The 14,683-nt window shown below is 35.9% G+C and overlaps 1 protein-coding gene across 6 annotated transcripts in view; it reads left to right on the forward strand.

The window, feature by feature from the left end:
• Positions 1 to 14,683, forward strand: part of DDX4 (DEAD-box helicase 4) — a 104,001-nt gene that overhangs the window by 76,592 nt on the left and 12,726 nt on the right. For all 6 annotated transcript variants that reach the window (XM_021076578.1, XM_021076579.1, XM_021076577.1 and 3 more), the window contains 8 exon segments: positions 207 to 254; positions 3,764 to 3,811; positions 3,918 to 3,965; positions 4,173 to 4,315; positions 4,968 to 5,120; positions 6,401 to 6,555; positions 10,437 to 10,566; positions 11,771 to 11,937. In XM_021076578.1, coding sequence (XP_020932237.1) covers positions 207 to 254; positions 3,764 to 3,811; positions 3,918 to 3,965; positions 4,173 to 4,315; positions 4,968 to 5,120; positions 6,401 to 6,555; positions 10,437 to 10,566; positions 11,771 to 11,937 — 892 coding nt within the window.

A 14,683-nucleotide genomic window follows, 5' to 3' on the forward strand; every position in this document is an offset into this window, starting at 1 on the left:
GTGATTCTAAAACTGCCCTAAAAAAACGAGGTCTTTAAACAAAATGTTCAGGTGAGAAAAAGGTATAGAAATAAGAGATGGGTTGATTAAGGAACCAATAATCCTGAGTAATGACTCAGTATTTGAATACAGATAGCTGTATGGTTTATGTGTTTGAGGAGGATCCTACATTTTTTCTAAATATTCTGTAAAACAACGCCTCACAGGTAATGGTGACACTTACCAAAGCAGAAGTGGTAGTGGAAGTGGACGAGGTGAGTTCTTACTTTTTTTTAACCTTTAAAAAAAATTATTCATGTTGTTTAAACTAAAAAAAAATTAAAATTTACCCATTTTTATCGTTCTTTACCCCTTACTCTGGCAACCACCAGTCTCTCTGTATTTATGAGCTTGGCCTTTTATTGACTTTGCTTGTTTTTTTTTGTTGTTGTTGTTGTTTTTTATTTTTTTATCTATTTTATTTTATTATTATTATTATTTTTTGTCTTTTCTAGGGCCACCCCCATGGCATATGGAGGTTCCCAAGCTAGGGGTCCAATCAGAGCTGTAGCTGCCAGTCTACACTGGAGCCACAGCAACGCTGGATCCGAGCCGTGTCTGTGACCTATACCACAGCTCACGGCAACACTGGATCCTTAACCCACTGAGCAAGGCCAGGGATCAAAGACGCAACCTCATGGTTCCTAGTTGGATTCCTTAACCACTGAGCCACAATGGGAACTCCTTGTTTGGTTTTTTAAGTGATTTTTTAAAAAAATTATTTATTTTCTAAAAGTATAGTTGATTTACAATATTGTGCCAATTTCTGCTGCACAGCAAAGTGACCTAATCATACATATATATACATTGCTTTTCTTAAATTGTCTTCCATCATGGTCTTTCCCAAGAGATCGGAAGATTGGATATAGTTCCCGGTGCTCTATAGTAGGACTTCATTGCTTATCCATTCTATGTTTTTTTTTTTTTCTTCATTTTTAAAAAAGTTTTACTGAGGTATAGTTGACTTACAGTGTTGTGATTTCTGCTGTACAACAAAGTGATTCAGTCATACATGTACACACATCCATTTTCTTTTAGATTCTTTCCCCATATAGATTGTTACAGAATATTGGGTAGAGGTCTCTGTGCTATACAGCCAGTCCCCATTGACCAATCATTCCATGTAGCTCAGTGTACATATGCCAGTCCCAAACTTCTAGTCCATCCCTCCGCCCACCTCCACATTCTAAATATAATAGTTTGCATCTCTTAACCCAAAAATCCCAGTCCATCCCACTCCCTTCCCTCCTACCCCTTGGCAACCATAAGTCTCTTCTCCATGTCTGTGAGTCTCTTTCTGTTTTGTAGATAGGTTCATTTGTACCATATTTTAGATTCTACATATAAGTGATATAATATGGTATTTGTCCTTTCTTTCTGACTTGCTTCACATGGTCTATGAATCTTTAGTTGCATCCATGTTGCTGCAAATGACATTGTTTCATTCTTTTTATGGCTGAGTGGTATTTCATTATATATATGCACCACATCTTCTTAATCCATTCATCTGTGGACATTTTGGTTATTTCCATGTCTTGGCTATTGTGAATAGTGCTGCAAGGAACATAGGGGTGCATGTATATTTCAGCTTTTTAGGGCCACACCTGTGGCATATGGAGGTTCCCATGCTAGGGGTTGAATCAGAGCTGTAGCTGCCATCCTATGCCACAGCACCATAGGATCTGAGCTGTATCTGCTACCTACACCACAGCTCACGGCAACCTGGATTCTTAACCCACTGAGCAAGGCCAGGGATTGAACCTGCTTCCTCATGGATGCCATTCAGGTTCATTAACTGCTGAGCCACGAGGGGAACTCTGGTACATATGTCTTTTTGAATTATAGTATTGTTTGGATATATGCTCAGAAGTGGGATAGCTAGATCATACGTTAGTTCTATATTTAGTGGGATAGCTAGATCATACATTAGTTTCTATATTTAGTTTTTCTATATCACCTCCATGCTGTTTTCTATGGTGGTTGTACCAATTTACATTCCTGAGGTAAGTTCTTATTTGGTCCATCTATAAACGCTTAAAATTATTGTAGTCCAAGTTTAATTTTTTGATGTTAAAGGTAGCCTTTATATCAAACCTTAACCTATTGCTGCTTTTATACACTTTGAGGAGTATATATTTGCACAGCCAGTTTGGAGAGTTATTTAATACTCTTTAATCCAGCAGTTCAACTGTAGGAATTATATACTATAGATGCATTTTTTCAATATATATAAAAGAGTGTTCACTGAAGCTTCATTTATAATAAAACTCAAAATCACCTAAAATTCATTAACAAATAACTTTAATAAATCCTATAGTCATAAATGGAAAATAACATGCAAATGTTAAAGATTGAGATGTAATCTATCTGTACAAATCCTTATTATATTAAAATAATGTTCTTTCTTACAAGGTGGTTATTTGGTTTGGTATAGGAAATAAAGTTCAGTATAGATGATTTTATACTATGAAAAAATTTTCTATTATAAATATTTAAATGTCATAAATGTTAATATGTTTACCAGACTAGTGAAACAATAAAGCTTGTTTGATATCTCTGGAAATTTTTCAGTGATCATTATTATTAGTCTGAGAGTATTCACAGTGGCAACTCCTTTGAATTGCCTTTCCCTGCTCTCTCCCTTGGATTCGTGATTTCTTCATTAAGGGGGAAATTATTAATGGCTAAACCATATTTTCTACAAATGTTCACATCTTATTTGAAAAAGGATTTCAAGACCTGTGGACATACACGATACAAAGATTAGAGCACTTACATGTAAAAATGCTATATTCAGCTGGCTTTTCAAATCTAATGCAATCCTTATTTTTTTGTGCTAGTACCTGAAAGTGGCACAATAAATGGGTACTTATCTAAAACTCAGAATAGTAGTGTATAGAAAAGAGTTAACATGACAGACCTGACTGCTGTTCTTTGAAAGTCTTCCAAGGTTGGCCCTTGCCTGGCATCTGGGAACTTGAATTTGGGGAGGGTTCTCACCACTCTAATTGGTATAAGAGCACCTCACTGTGCCTGAACTGTTTGTATAGCAACATGGTTTATGCTGATACCTGCTTTTCCTCTGGGAGTCTGCAGGTTTGATATATGCCAGTCAGAAGGTGCCTACATTATCAGCCCCTCATAAAAACCCTGGATTCTCAATCTCTAATGGGCTTCTCTGCTAAACAACATTTCCAGTGTGTCGTCACAGCTTGTCCTTTGTGACACCATTGGAAGAGACTCTTGGAGGCTTATGCTTGGTTTTCTCTGGACTTTTCCCCATACACCTTTTTCCTTTGCTGATTTTGCAACCTATCCTTTATGTAATAAGCCACAGCCATGGTTATGGCAGTATTCTGAATCCCAGCAAATCATAGAACCTGTGGGTTGTAGTGGTGACATGCCAACACACATGGATTTTTAGCTCCTTTTAGAAAATATATTTCTTTGATGAGGAATGGAGGAATTAAGAAAGAGACGTAACAAACAAAAAATAATAATGTTATAACAGTATAATATGCATAAAATCAGCATTTTGCATGCTAAGGTACCTTAAAATGTTCAGGATTCTGTTTATCTTAATTGTCTCAAGTATTATTTTTATGAAGGGACTTTACGGATGTCTGTCCATTTTTAGAACAATCTTTTTGACAACAAGTGATGAAAAGAAAGAGGTGCACAGCCTTATATCTTGACTTACTGTCACTATGGATTTCTCTAATAGGTGGTTACAAAGGTCTAAATGAAGAAGTAATTACAGGCTCTGGAAAGAGTAAGTTTTAATTTAGATAAAGTATTTGATTTTTATAGTGAGTATTCTTTTACCCCTAGATTTTTAAAAACATTTATCTTTTTTTTTGGTTGTAATTCCTTTTAAGATTCTTGGAAGTCAGAAGCTGAAGGAGGAGAAAGTGGTGACATTCAAGGTATCTTAATTTTTGTGTGATTCACATGAATGTATATTATGTTTACAAATGTAGAATATTTAAAAATAATTAACTTTTTAAAATTTGAAGTGAAAACTTTAATGGTAAACACTGGGAATTTCTATATTATTTAAAATTTGAATTTGTCAGTGTTTGTTTTCTCTCTTATTCTAGTCCTTGTAAATTCTTTTCTATTTAAATTCGAAGGACCAAAAGTAACCTACATACCACCTCCTCCCCCTGAGGATGAGGACTCCATCTTTGCACATTATCAGACAGGCATAAACTTTGACAAATATGATACTATTCTTGTAGAAGTATCTGGACATGAGGCACCGCCAGCAATTCTGGTCAGTGTAATAATTGTTTCTGTAATGACTATGTAGCAAACTTTGGTTTTTAAAAATTTGGTGCATTTCTTTAAGTTGATATAAAGAATATGAAAATCTAATCTTTAGTATCTAATGTCTTAGGTTGGAAATTTAGAACCATGTCTACCATTTATATTAGAATTAATTGCTGTGTTGAAAGTGAAGGCACTGTATTTCTTCCCTACCTCCCTGAACAGAATGAGAACTTTATTTAAATATACTAGAAAGGATACTTTTCCTAGAGATTCAAGATTTCTGCTTCCTAAGATGTGAGAAATTGTGTCTTAGGGGAAGTGATGTTCTAAGGATTGGGGGGAGCCCAGAGTCACCTTTAGATATTGAGCTGCTGTTATTGATCAGAGTTATTTGTATCTCACAGGTTTTAAGGGGGCAGAAAAAAGTGTTTTGAACCATTGTCTGTAGGGAATACTCCTTAATTCTATCAAATAATAACTTAACAGCTGCTGGATATTACTTTTGAGAGGGGCATATTTGTAAATTTAACTGTAATACATAAGGTGGAATCAAAAACTTGAAACTAATTCAAATGAAATATGTTTATGGGCTGATTGCATATAATACGTGGAATTTAGTCACTGCCTCCTTTTTTTTTTTTTTTTTTTTTTTTTAGACTTTTGAAGAAGCTAATCTCTGTCAGACACTGAATAGCAACATTGCTAAAGCTGGTTATACTAAGCTTACTCCTGTACAGAAGTACAGTATTCCTATTATACTAGGAGGACGAGATTTGATGGCTTGCGCTCAGACAGGGTCTGGAAAGACTGTAAGTCACTTTCCTACATATATTCTGCCCCATATTCAAACTGTTACTCTTTGAACTTTGTTTTTTCTCAAGTAGATGACTTCAATGAAATGTTTTGCTTCTGATTTCTGGTTTTATTGGGATTTGTGTACTTCTGAAGAAAGAATTTTGAACTGTTTCTAGAGCAGTGTTGCAGTTCATAGATGTTTAATCTCTTTACAAGTATGTTCGCCTCCTTCTGTGGAACATAATATATAAAACAAAATGATGGAGAGCCAAAGAACCAGAGGCTATAAGGCACAGAGAAAGGAAAAAAGTAATTTATGTAATATAGCTGATACAGGTTTGGAGTCAAAAGAATGAGAAATATCTATATGCACTTTACCTGGTCCTTAGTATAATGTAACCTCGGGTTATGCTAATTCTAAAAGGACTCTGATGGGACCAGGCTGGTCTTAGGACTAAACTCTGGGCTTTCTCTATTAAATAGGGTTTGATGAAATGAGTATTAAAGACTGTCATTTCTAGGACAATGGAGTCTTGGTTCATACTGTTTTAGTCTTAGTAAGCCTCCATAGTAGAGTTGAAGGGAAAATAGGCGAGTTATGTAATTTAGTAGCTGATGTGTGACTTAAATGTGGTTTTGGACACAGATTTTAGTGTCTTATACGTTTAATGAGAAAACTCTAAGACAGAATTTCTCTTGCCACATGTAACTTTAATAAGGGTGATATGGGAATTCCTTGATGGCTCAGCAAGTTAAGGATCTGGCATTGTCACTGCTGGGGCTTGGGTCACTGCTGTGACACAGGTTCGATTCCTACTCTGGTAATTTCTGCATGCCATGGTGTGGCCAAAAAAAAAAAAATAAGGGTGATGTGTTTAGGAATCCAAATGAATGGTTTCCCAATTATTGCTCTGCTTATGGAACATTTTTGTCATTTATTCTGAGTGATAATTTTATTACTATCTCAGAAGGATTCGTGTAGAATAATTGCTAAATGCTGCATTCACCTCTGTAAATATGTTACTTAGAATCTGTGGCTGTGTTTTTTAAAAAGAGAACAAAAATATTTTGATAGGGTAGATTAACTTTATCACACATTTTATATTGTATAATATGAGCATAAAGACCTAAACATTAATAACTCATTGAAATAAAAATTAATTTCCTTTCTCATGTTAAATTTATCAAAAGACGAAAGACAAATTTAAAGAATAATAAGGACATGAGAAATAGGTCACCATAGGAAGAAGGATGACACATTATAAATTTTTCAATTATGTAATTTAACTCCTAGGCAGCCTTTCTCTTGCCAATTTTGGCTCATATGATGCGTGATGGAATAACTGCCAGTCGTTTTAAAGAGCTGCAGGAACCAGAGTGTATTATTGTAGCACCAACTCGAGAATTGATCAATCAGATCTATTTGGAAGCCAGAAAATTTTCTTTTGGGTAAGTACATCTGTAATGCCATTCATAAACGAACTTTTCTTTAGAGATTTTTCTTACTTTTGGAAGAACTTGGTGAATGAGTAATAATGCACGCATGTAATTTAGTCTTACTTGATTGAAGTTTCCTTTTCATAATCATGTTTATGGAATGTCTTTTTCTTTTTGGCTGTGCCTGAGGCATGTGGATGTTCCTAGGCCAGGGGTCAAACCTGCACTACAGCAGGGACCTGAGCTGCTGTAGTGGCAATACCAAATCCTTAACTTGCTGCACCACAAGAGAACTCCTGGAATATCTTTATTTTCAAAAAGAAATATCCTTGCTAAAAATGAGATCGTTGTAGAAGTAGAACAGTACTATAAACATACTGGTATGTTTTCTGGTAGTTTTGAATAATGTATGTTTAAAAATGAACTTAAGGTGTTTCTGATGATTTTTTTTTTACACATAACTTCATTAAATGGATAACTGCTTATTTTATAGTTAGACCTAATTTTTGTTTGTTTGCTTGCTTTTGTCTTTTTAGGGCTGCACCAGTGGCATATGGAGGTTCCCAGGCTATAGGGGTTGAATCGGAGCTGTAGCCGCCAGCCTACGCCAGAGCCACAGCAATGCCAGATCCAAGCCATGTCTGAGACCTACACCATAGCTCATGGCAATGCCAGATCCTTAACCCACTGAGAGAGGCCAGGGATCAAACCTTCAACCTCATGGTTCCTAATCAAATTTGTTAACCACTGAGCCACAATGGAAACTCCAGACCTATTTTTTGATGATTTTAAGATTGTCCATGTATATGTTTTTATTTATTTTGGAGGATTTAGGTTGTTTCTAATTTGAGGGTAGTATAAATAAAAATAATTCTTGCTGTAACGAATAGCTTGCTATATAAACTTTTTCTATTTTTATGTTTTAAGTACAAGAGATTTTTTATAAATGTTAAGGAGTATGGACTCATTTTAAAGCTTGCATTCAGGAGTTCCCATCGTGGCGCAGTGGTTAACGAATCTGACTAGGAACCATGAGGTTGCGGATTCGGTCCCTGCCCTTGCTCAGTGGGTTAACGATCCGGCGTTGCCGTGAGCTGTGGTGTAGGTTGCAGACTCGGCTCGGATCCCGCGTTGCTGTGGCTCTGGCGTAGGCTGGCAGCTACAGCTCCGATTCGACCCCTAGCCTGGGAACCTCCATATGCTGCGGGAGCGGCCCAAGAAATGGCAAAAAGACAAAAAAAAATAAATAAATAAATAAATAAATAAAGCTTGCATTTCTACCAGCACTATATGAGAATGCCAATTTCACTATACCCTTCGCCAATATTTGGTATTGTACTATCTGTTGCGGCTTACCTTAAAACCTAGTTGTGCAAAACAATAAATATTATCTTACTGTTTCTGAGAGTCAGGAATTGGGGAACAGATTAGCTGGGTACTTAAGGCTTGGGGTCTCTTATGAAGTTATAGACAAGATGTCAGATGGGATTGCAGTCATCAATGCAGGCTTGGCTGAATCTCTCTGTAAGGATGCTTGATTGTTTTTAGCAAGTGGCAGCTTGCTTCCCTTAGATTAAGTGGTCAATGAGAAAGAGCATTGGAGGAGGTTTCGGTGGCTTTTATAAAGTAGTTGCAGTCACTTTCGCTGTGTTCTTTTTGTTGCTAAGCAAGCGATTAAGTTTTGCCCATACCTAGGACCGGCTGTGTAATTTGCTAGAACTACTGCAAAGTGAAAATGTGGGGGTCCTTTCTTAAAAAAAAATTATGAATGTTAAGGTAGCAAATAGAGTATTAAATTAGGCTCAAGGCTTTTGTAAACTTGGGACCCTGTGTGACTGCACAGGTTGTACACCTATGAAGCCAGCACTGCACACCCTTATGAGGGAAGGGAGTTAGTATCTATGTTTAAAAGAAGGTAGAAGTATTGAAGAATTTGTGTATGTATTTTAAAACCACCACAGATACCTCTTTTTTTTTTTTCCATTTATTTGATTATTGAAAGGTTGAAATACTTTTTTTTTTTTTGTCTTTTCTGGGGCTGCACCCGCGGCATATGGAGGTTCCCAGGCTAGGGGTGTAATAGGAGTTGTAGCTGCCTGCCTACGCCAGAGCCATAGCAACGTGGGATCCAAGCCTTATCTGCAACCTACACCAAAGCTCTCAGCAACACTGGATCCTTAACCCACTGAGCAAGGCCAGGGATCGAACCCGCGACCTCCTGGTTCCTAGTTGGATTCATTAACCTCTGAGCCACGACTGGAACTCCTGAAATACTTCTTGAATGCTTGATACATTTTCCTTAGTAAATTATCCATTTGTTGTTTACCATTTTATCTAGTGAGGTATTAATGTTTTTCTTTATAATTTTTTAGAGTTTTCCATGTAGAACCTTAACCTTCTATTTTGTATAAATCAGTTTACTTAAAATGAGAGGAGTAACTACTAAAATTATTAAAATCCCTTAAATGTTAAGCTTGATCTTTTTGAAAAAAGTAGGTGTATATTGCTTATACCAGTGTTTATTTCTTGCTGATTCCCATGTGCTGTATTGCTCTTCAGGCTTTTAAATCAAGTAAAACGTAACAGTTTTCTTTTTTAAAAAACAAAAATATGCATAATAAATTCAAATAATATGTATACACAAAACAAATATTTGTACATGGATATCTGTTGGAACATTGTTTTGGCAAAAGACTGAAAAGTATCTAAATGTCTATCTTTAATTATCCTCTTCAGGGTATACTCACTGTTAACAGTTTTATATGAATTATTGCAGAAATAACTGGTGCACATGTATGCACTTTAATTCTCCTCTCAACAAGTGTTGGCCTACTGAGCTTGTTGTCACCCTATTTTTAAAAATATTGGAGCTAACACTTACACTAAAACGATACTCCTTTTTATGAATGCACAGTATTCCTTTGTATGTATGGACTAAAATTGTAAGTCTTTTATTGTTAGACAGTTAGTAGTTTTCAGTCTTTTGATACTAAAAATAATGTCGGTGAATATTATTGTGCAGTCCTCTTTACCTGTTTGTGGAGACATATCTTAAGGGAAAATTCCTAGATGTGAATTTATTAGGAAAAAGATAAGTTTTAAAATTTCAATAGACACTAACATTATAAAAGGCATTGATTGCATTAGTTTATCCTCCTGAATGCCAATTTCCCTATACCTCGGCTAACATGGTATTACCACACTTGAAGGAAAATGTTGTTAATCTTCATTTGTTTTGCTTTTAAAAATAATGTTAAAGGATTTAAAAACTATTTGTATTTTTAAAATTTTTATTAAAGTATAATTGATTTACAATTTTGTGTTAATTTCTACTGTACAGCAAAGTGATGTATAGATATATATATATATTAGAGATATATATATAACTCATTTTATAGATATATACTTTTTCACATTCTTTTCCATTATGGTTTATCATAGGATATTGGGTGTAGTTCTTTTTGCTATATATAGTCAGACCTTGTTGTTTATTCATCCTGCATGTAATAGTTTGCCTATGTTAATCCCAAACTCCCAATCCTTCCCTCTCCTGTACCCCTTCCTCCTTGGCAACCACAAGTCTGTTCTCATGATCTGTGAGTCTGTTTTTGAAAAACTATTTGTATTTTTTATGAACCATTTGTTCATGTTTTTGGCCTATTGTATGGGTACAGGTCATGTTTATCATGGTTTTCAAAGAGTCCTTTATCAGACAGGTTGCAAATATTTTTTTTCCCCTCAGCTTTTCAACTTCTTTCTGGAAAGAATTTAATTTTTTAAAAGATAGTTGAATTATTAGCTTTGTCTTTATGGATTTCATTTTACGTCTTGTTAGAAACAAATTGCTAATTTTCAGATAACTAGAAAATGACATTTCTTTTTCTTATCAATAGGACTTGTGTAAGAGCTGTTGTTATATATGGGGGAACCCAGTTGGGGCATTCAATTCGACAAATAGTACAAGGCTGTAATATATTATGTGCTACTCCTGGGAGACTGATGGATATCATAGGTAAAGAAAAGGTAGGCTCTATAGGGATAACAGAGTTGTGGGATTAATTAATTTTTTTTTGTATGGAAAAGAGAAAATGGTAGGAAGATACGTACATTTATTGGAGCATCATTTATGCATTAGTCTCCCATCAGATTCATTGAATGCATTCTCATATAAATCGTAAAATAATCCAAATAGGTAAATAGTATTTTCCCTTTTGTACTTGGGAAAAACAGAGTTAGTAAGATGATGTAATTTATTTAAAACCCTAAGCTCTAGTAAATCATTGAACTAGGGTTACAATCTGGAACTTATTCCAGAATGCATATCCTATATACCCCATTACATTGGGAGAGAAATGGAATTAAGTGCCTTTATCTAATTTCCTGTATATCTTAATGAAATCATTTTTTCCTGGAAGAAAGCCTCTGTAGTATGAGTAATTTTGCCTCCTATTTAAGTGTGAGAGTGATATCATCCAGGATTGTTAATTTTCTATCTTTAAGAAGAGATTTTAGGGCTATGTATTTATTTTTATTTTTGATATTCACATACCACATCTCTTTATCAATATTTTCAGTTTATTTTAAAGACCCTGATTTGCTTTTTTAGGCTCTTCTCTAAAGACAATATTTAAAATATGCTCTTTCTGGAGTTCCCGAAGTGGCGCAGTGGTAATGAATCCGACTAGGAACCATGAGGTTGCGGGTTCGATCCCTGGCCTTGCTCAGTGGGTTAAGGATCTGGTGTTGCCGTGAGCTGTGGTGTAGGTGCAGACATGGCTCAGATCCCGTGTTGCTGTGGCTTTGGCGTAGGCTGGTGGCTATGGCTCCCATTAGGCCCCTAGCCTGGGAACCTCCATGTGCCTTGGGAGGGGCCCTAGAAAAGGCAAAAAGACCAAAAAAAAAAAAAGGCTCTTGCCGCATAAAGAAGGTTTTTTTAGGATACTTATTAAGAATATCCAAAGCAATCTACCTTGATTTCCCACTAAACATCTTCCATGGGGTGCCAAAGTCACTTGTTTTCTTTTTGCAAATGTGTGCTTCTATTTTTAGCTCTAAGAATTTGTGATAGGTAAAAGTTTCCCAGTTGTTCCTGAGTGATTAGAGAATGAAGGATTTACTAAGGGTTTAAAAGAGTTAAAAATAAATTTACCAGTTATAAGACATTTGAATATGTCATACGTTAACTAGTATGCATTTTTTGCTCTAACCCTTGAAAATACTCTTAAAGATTGGTCTCAGACAAGTCAAATATTTAGTTTTGGATGAAGCTGATCGCATGCTGGATATGGGTTTTGGACCAGAAATGAAGAAGTTAATTTCCTGCCCAGGAATGCCATCAAAGGAACAACGTCAAACACTTATGTTTAGTGCAACTTTTCCAGAAGAAATTCAAAGGTAAATTTTTTTCTTCTTAAAAATAGTTCCTATATATATGTAAATACTTTTATGGAAGGGTAAATAATATGAAAATCTTATTTTTGAGAGATTTTCTGTTTTAATGTCTGCAGCCACGTCATGTGGAAGTTCCTGGACCAGGGTTTGAAATCACACCACAGCTGTGGTAACGCCAGATCTTTAACGTACTGTGCAACAGTGGGACTCTGAGACTTACTTTCGTAAAAATTTAAGATTATAATTTAGGAAGTTTAAAAAAGTAGGAGTATTTCTAAAAAGTTTACAATATTTTTTTTTGTTTTTTGTACCTTAATTTCTGGCTTTACATTAGTATCACATTTTATTAAAGTGTGTGGGGGGTGGACGGGGAGGGAGGGAATGAGAGTGTGTGAGCATAACACCTAGCTAGGATTTAATAAGTGCTTATTCAATGAAATTATTTTTATAGTTGGACCTTCTCTTCAAACTCAGATTATAGAGCTTGGGGGAGCTGTGCCTATGTTAGAAAATTTATATACCAATTATTGAAAGATACTTGAGTATGATACCATATAGCATGTGGTCTGTGAGTTCTGAGATTAGGATGACACATTGCTGCTAGACTGGTGACTCTTCCTCCTGCCTGCTGGTCCCTTGGTCACAAGGAGCCTAAATAGCCAGACAGCAGCTCTTTCTTACCATTCAGTAAGATTCCTACTGCTTTCTCTGGTGTACCTGTTCTCTTGTTGGGACAAGAAGCACAGATTTCCCATGTGGGTCCCTGGGAAAGTAGGCTGCTCTTGCTTGTATCCCTTGGTTCCCAGACCCATGCATCACATAAAGATCTTTGATTCAAAGAATTGCCCTGTCCTATTAAATGATGCTCCATCCTCATAAAGAATCACTTCCAAGCTGGCCCTTTAGATATTCTTTCAGCGGACAGTTCCATTTTGTCAGGCTGGCAGCTTCCGGGTATTGTGGTATGATGTGGACCCCACTGATTATAGACCTGCTAAAAGTGGGTCCCTCTGTCTGATAGAATGTTATGTGGGTTCAAACACTCCTTAAGCCCTTGGATAGTGGCGCTTGCCAGCCCTTGTTGTATCTTGTTCTTTCCTTCCTTCCCTTCCCCCACTTCCCCTTCCTCTTTCCTTCCCTTCCATTTCTCATTTTAGGGCTGCACCCTTGGCATATGGAAGTTCCCAGGCTAGTGACTGAATTGGAGCTGCAGCTCCTTGCCTATACCACATGGGATTGGAGCCACGTCTGTGACCTACACCACAGTTCACGGCAATGCCAGATCCTTAACCCACTGAGCGAGGCCAGGGATCAAGCTCTCGTCCTCATGGATACTAGTTGGGTATGTTACTGCTGAGCCACAACAGGAACTCCTTTCTTGTCTTTTTGATAATAGCTATTCTGACAGTTGTGAGGTGGTATCGCATTGTGGTTTTGATTAGCATTTCCCTGATGATTAGTGGTATTGAATAGCAGCTTTGCATGTGCCTGTTGGCCACATGTATATCTTCTTTGGAAAAATGTCTGTTCAGGTCCTCTGCCCATTTTTTTAAAAAATTGGATTGCTTCATTTGGATGTGAAAGAAACCATCAAGAAATACAAAAAGACAACCTACTGATTGGGAGACGATAATTGCAAATAATATGTTCAATAAGGGGTTAATAACCAAACTATATAAAGTCATGCAACTTAATATTAAAAAACAAACAAATTGCTCAACGTTGTAAATCAGCTATAATTTAAAAAAACAAACCTCCCCAAACAACCCAGTTATTATTTGTATTCTTAATCTCTCTCCTCAGCTCCAGACTTTGAGATTTAATTCTGTAAGAGTGTTTTGACTCTTAGATGAATTACCACAGCAATCCATGTTCATCAAGTCCAAAATCAAACCTATTCTTCAACTCCCTCTTTCCTTTTCAGTTTTCCTTTTTGGCATTATGGTCTTTGGAAGCCATAATCCATTGAATCATGTTGATTCCTCCCTCATACTCCTTTAACTATCCTTCAAAAATATTCAACTCATCAGTTATCTCTAAAATACTCAAATTTGTTAGTTTCTTCTCTATTTCTCACCTAATTTTGGGTCCTTTTCAGTTTCTCTCTGCTCATCATAGTAGTTTTCTAACCTGTCTGCCTCCCTGTAGTCTCACTTTTGTGCTAGCAAAAATTCCAAAGCAAAATCTGATCTTTATATCCATTTATTTAAAACAAACCCTCCCATATCTTTCCATCTCCACAGACTGTCTTTCAAATTCTTTTACACATGACATAATCTCTGCTTCATCTGCCAGTGTCTTACCTGGAATGATATTTTTCTGGCCTATTTAGACTATTTCCTATTGACTGTGCAAGCCAGATTCTGTTTCTCCTTGTTTCTTCTTTCCTTCTGCATAGAATGCCTTTCCTCAGTTATCAGTGTTTCACATTTTTGCTTTGTTGATTCCTTAGCTCAAGCTTCAACCTTGAACTTATTATAGATAACTATATCTATAATAGACCTCATATTATTGATTTCCTGCCCAGTGTATCTTGTGAAAGAAACTATTTTAATACACTTTGTACTTTTCTTAGACTTTTGTTATGTTCAATAAATGTTAACTATTATAACACTAGATTATTATACTAAAATATTCAGTAATTAAAATATATAAATTAAACTATATAAAATATTTTTAAATGATTGTAATTTTTTGGCAAGAAATAGATTGATAGGATATTCATGAAAGATACAAATGGTCAGGCAAA

This window comes from Sus scrofa, chromosome 16 (genome assembly GCF_000003025.6).
Source record: "Sus scrofa isolate TJ Tabasco breed Duroc chromosome 16, Sscrofa11.1, whole genome shotgun sequence".
Taxonomy (NCBI): Eukaryota; Metazoa; Chordata; class Mammalia; order Artiodactyla; family Suidae; genus Sus; species Sus scrofa.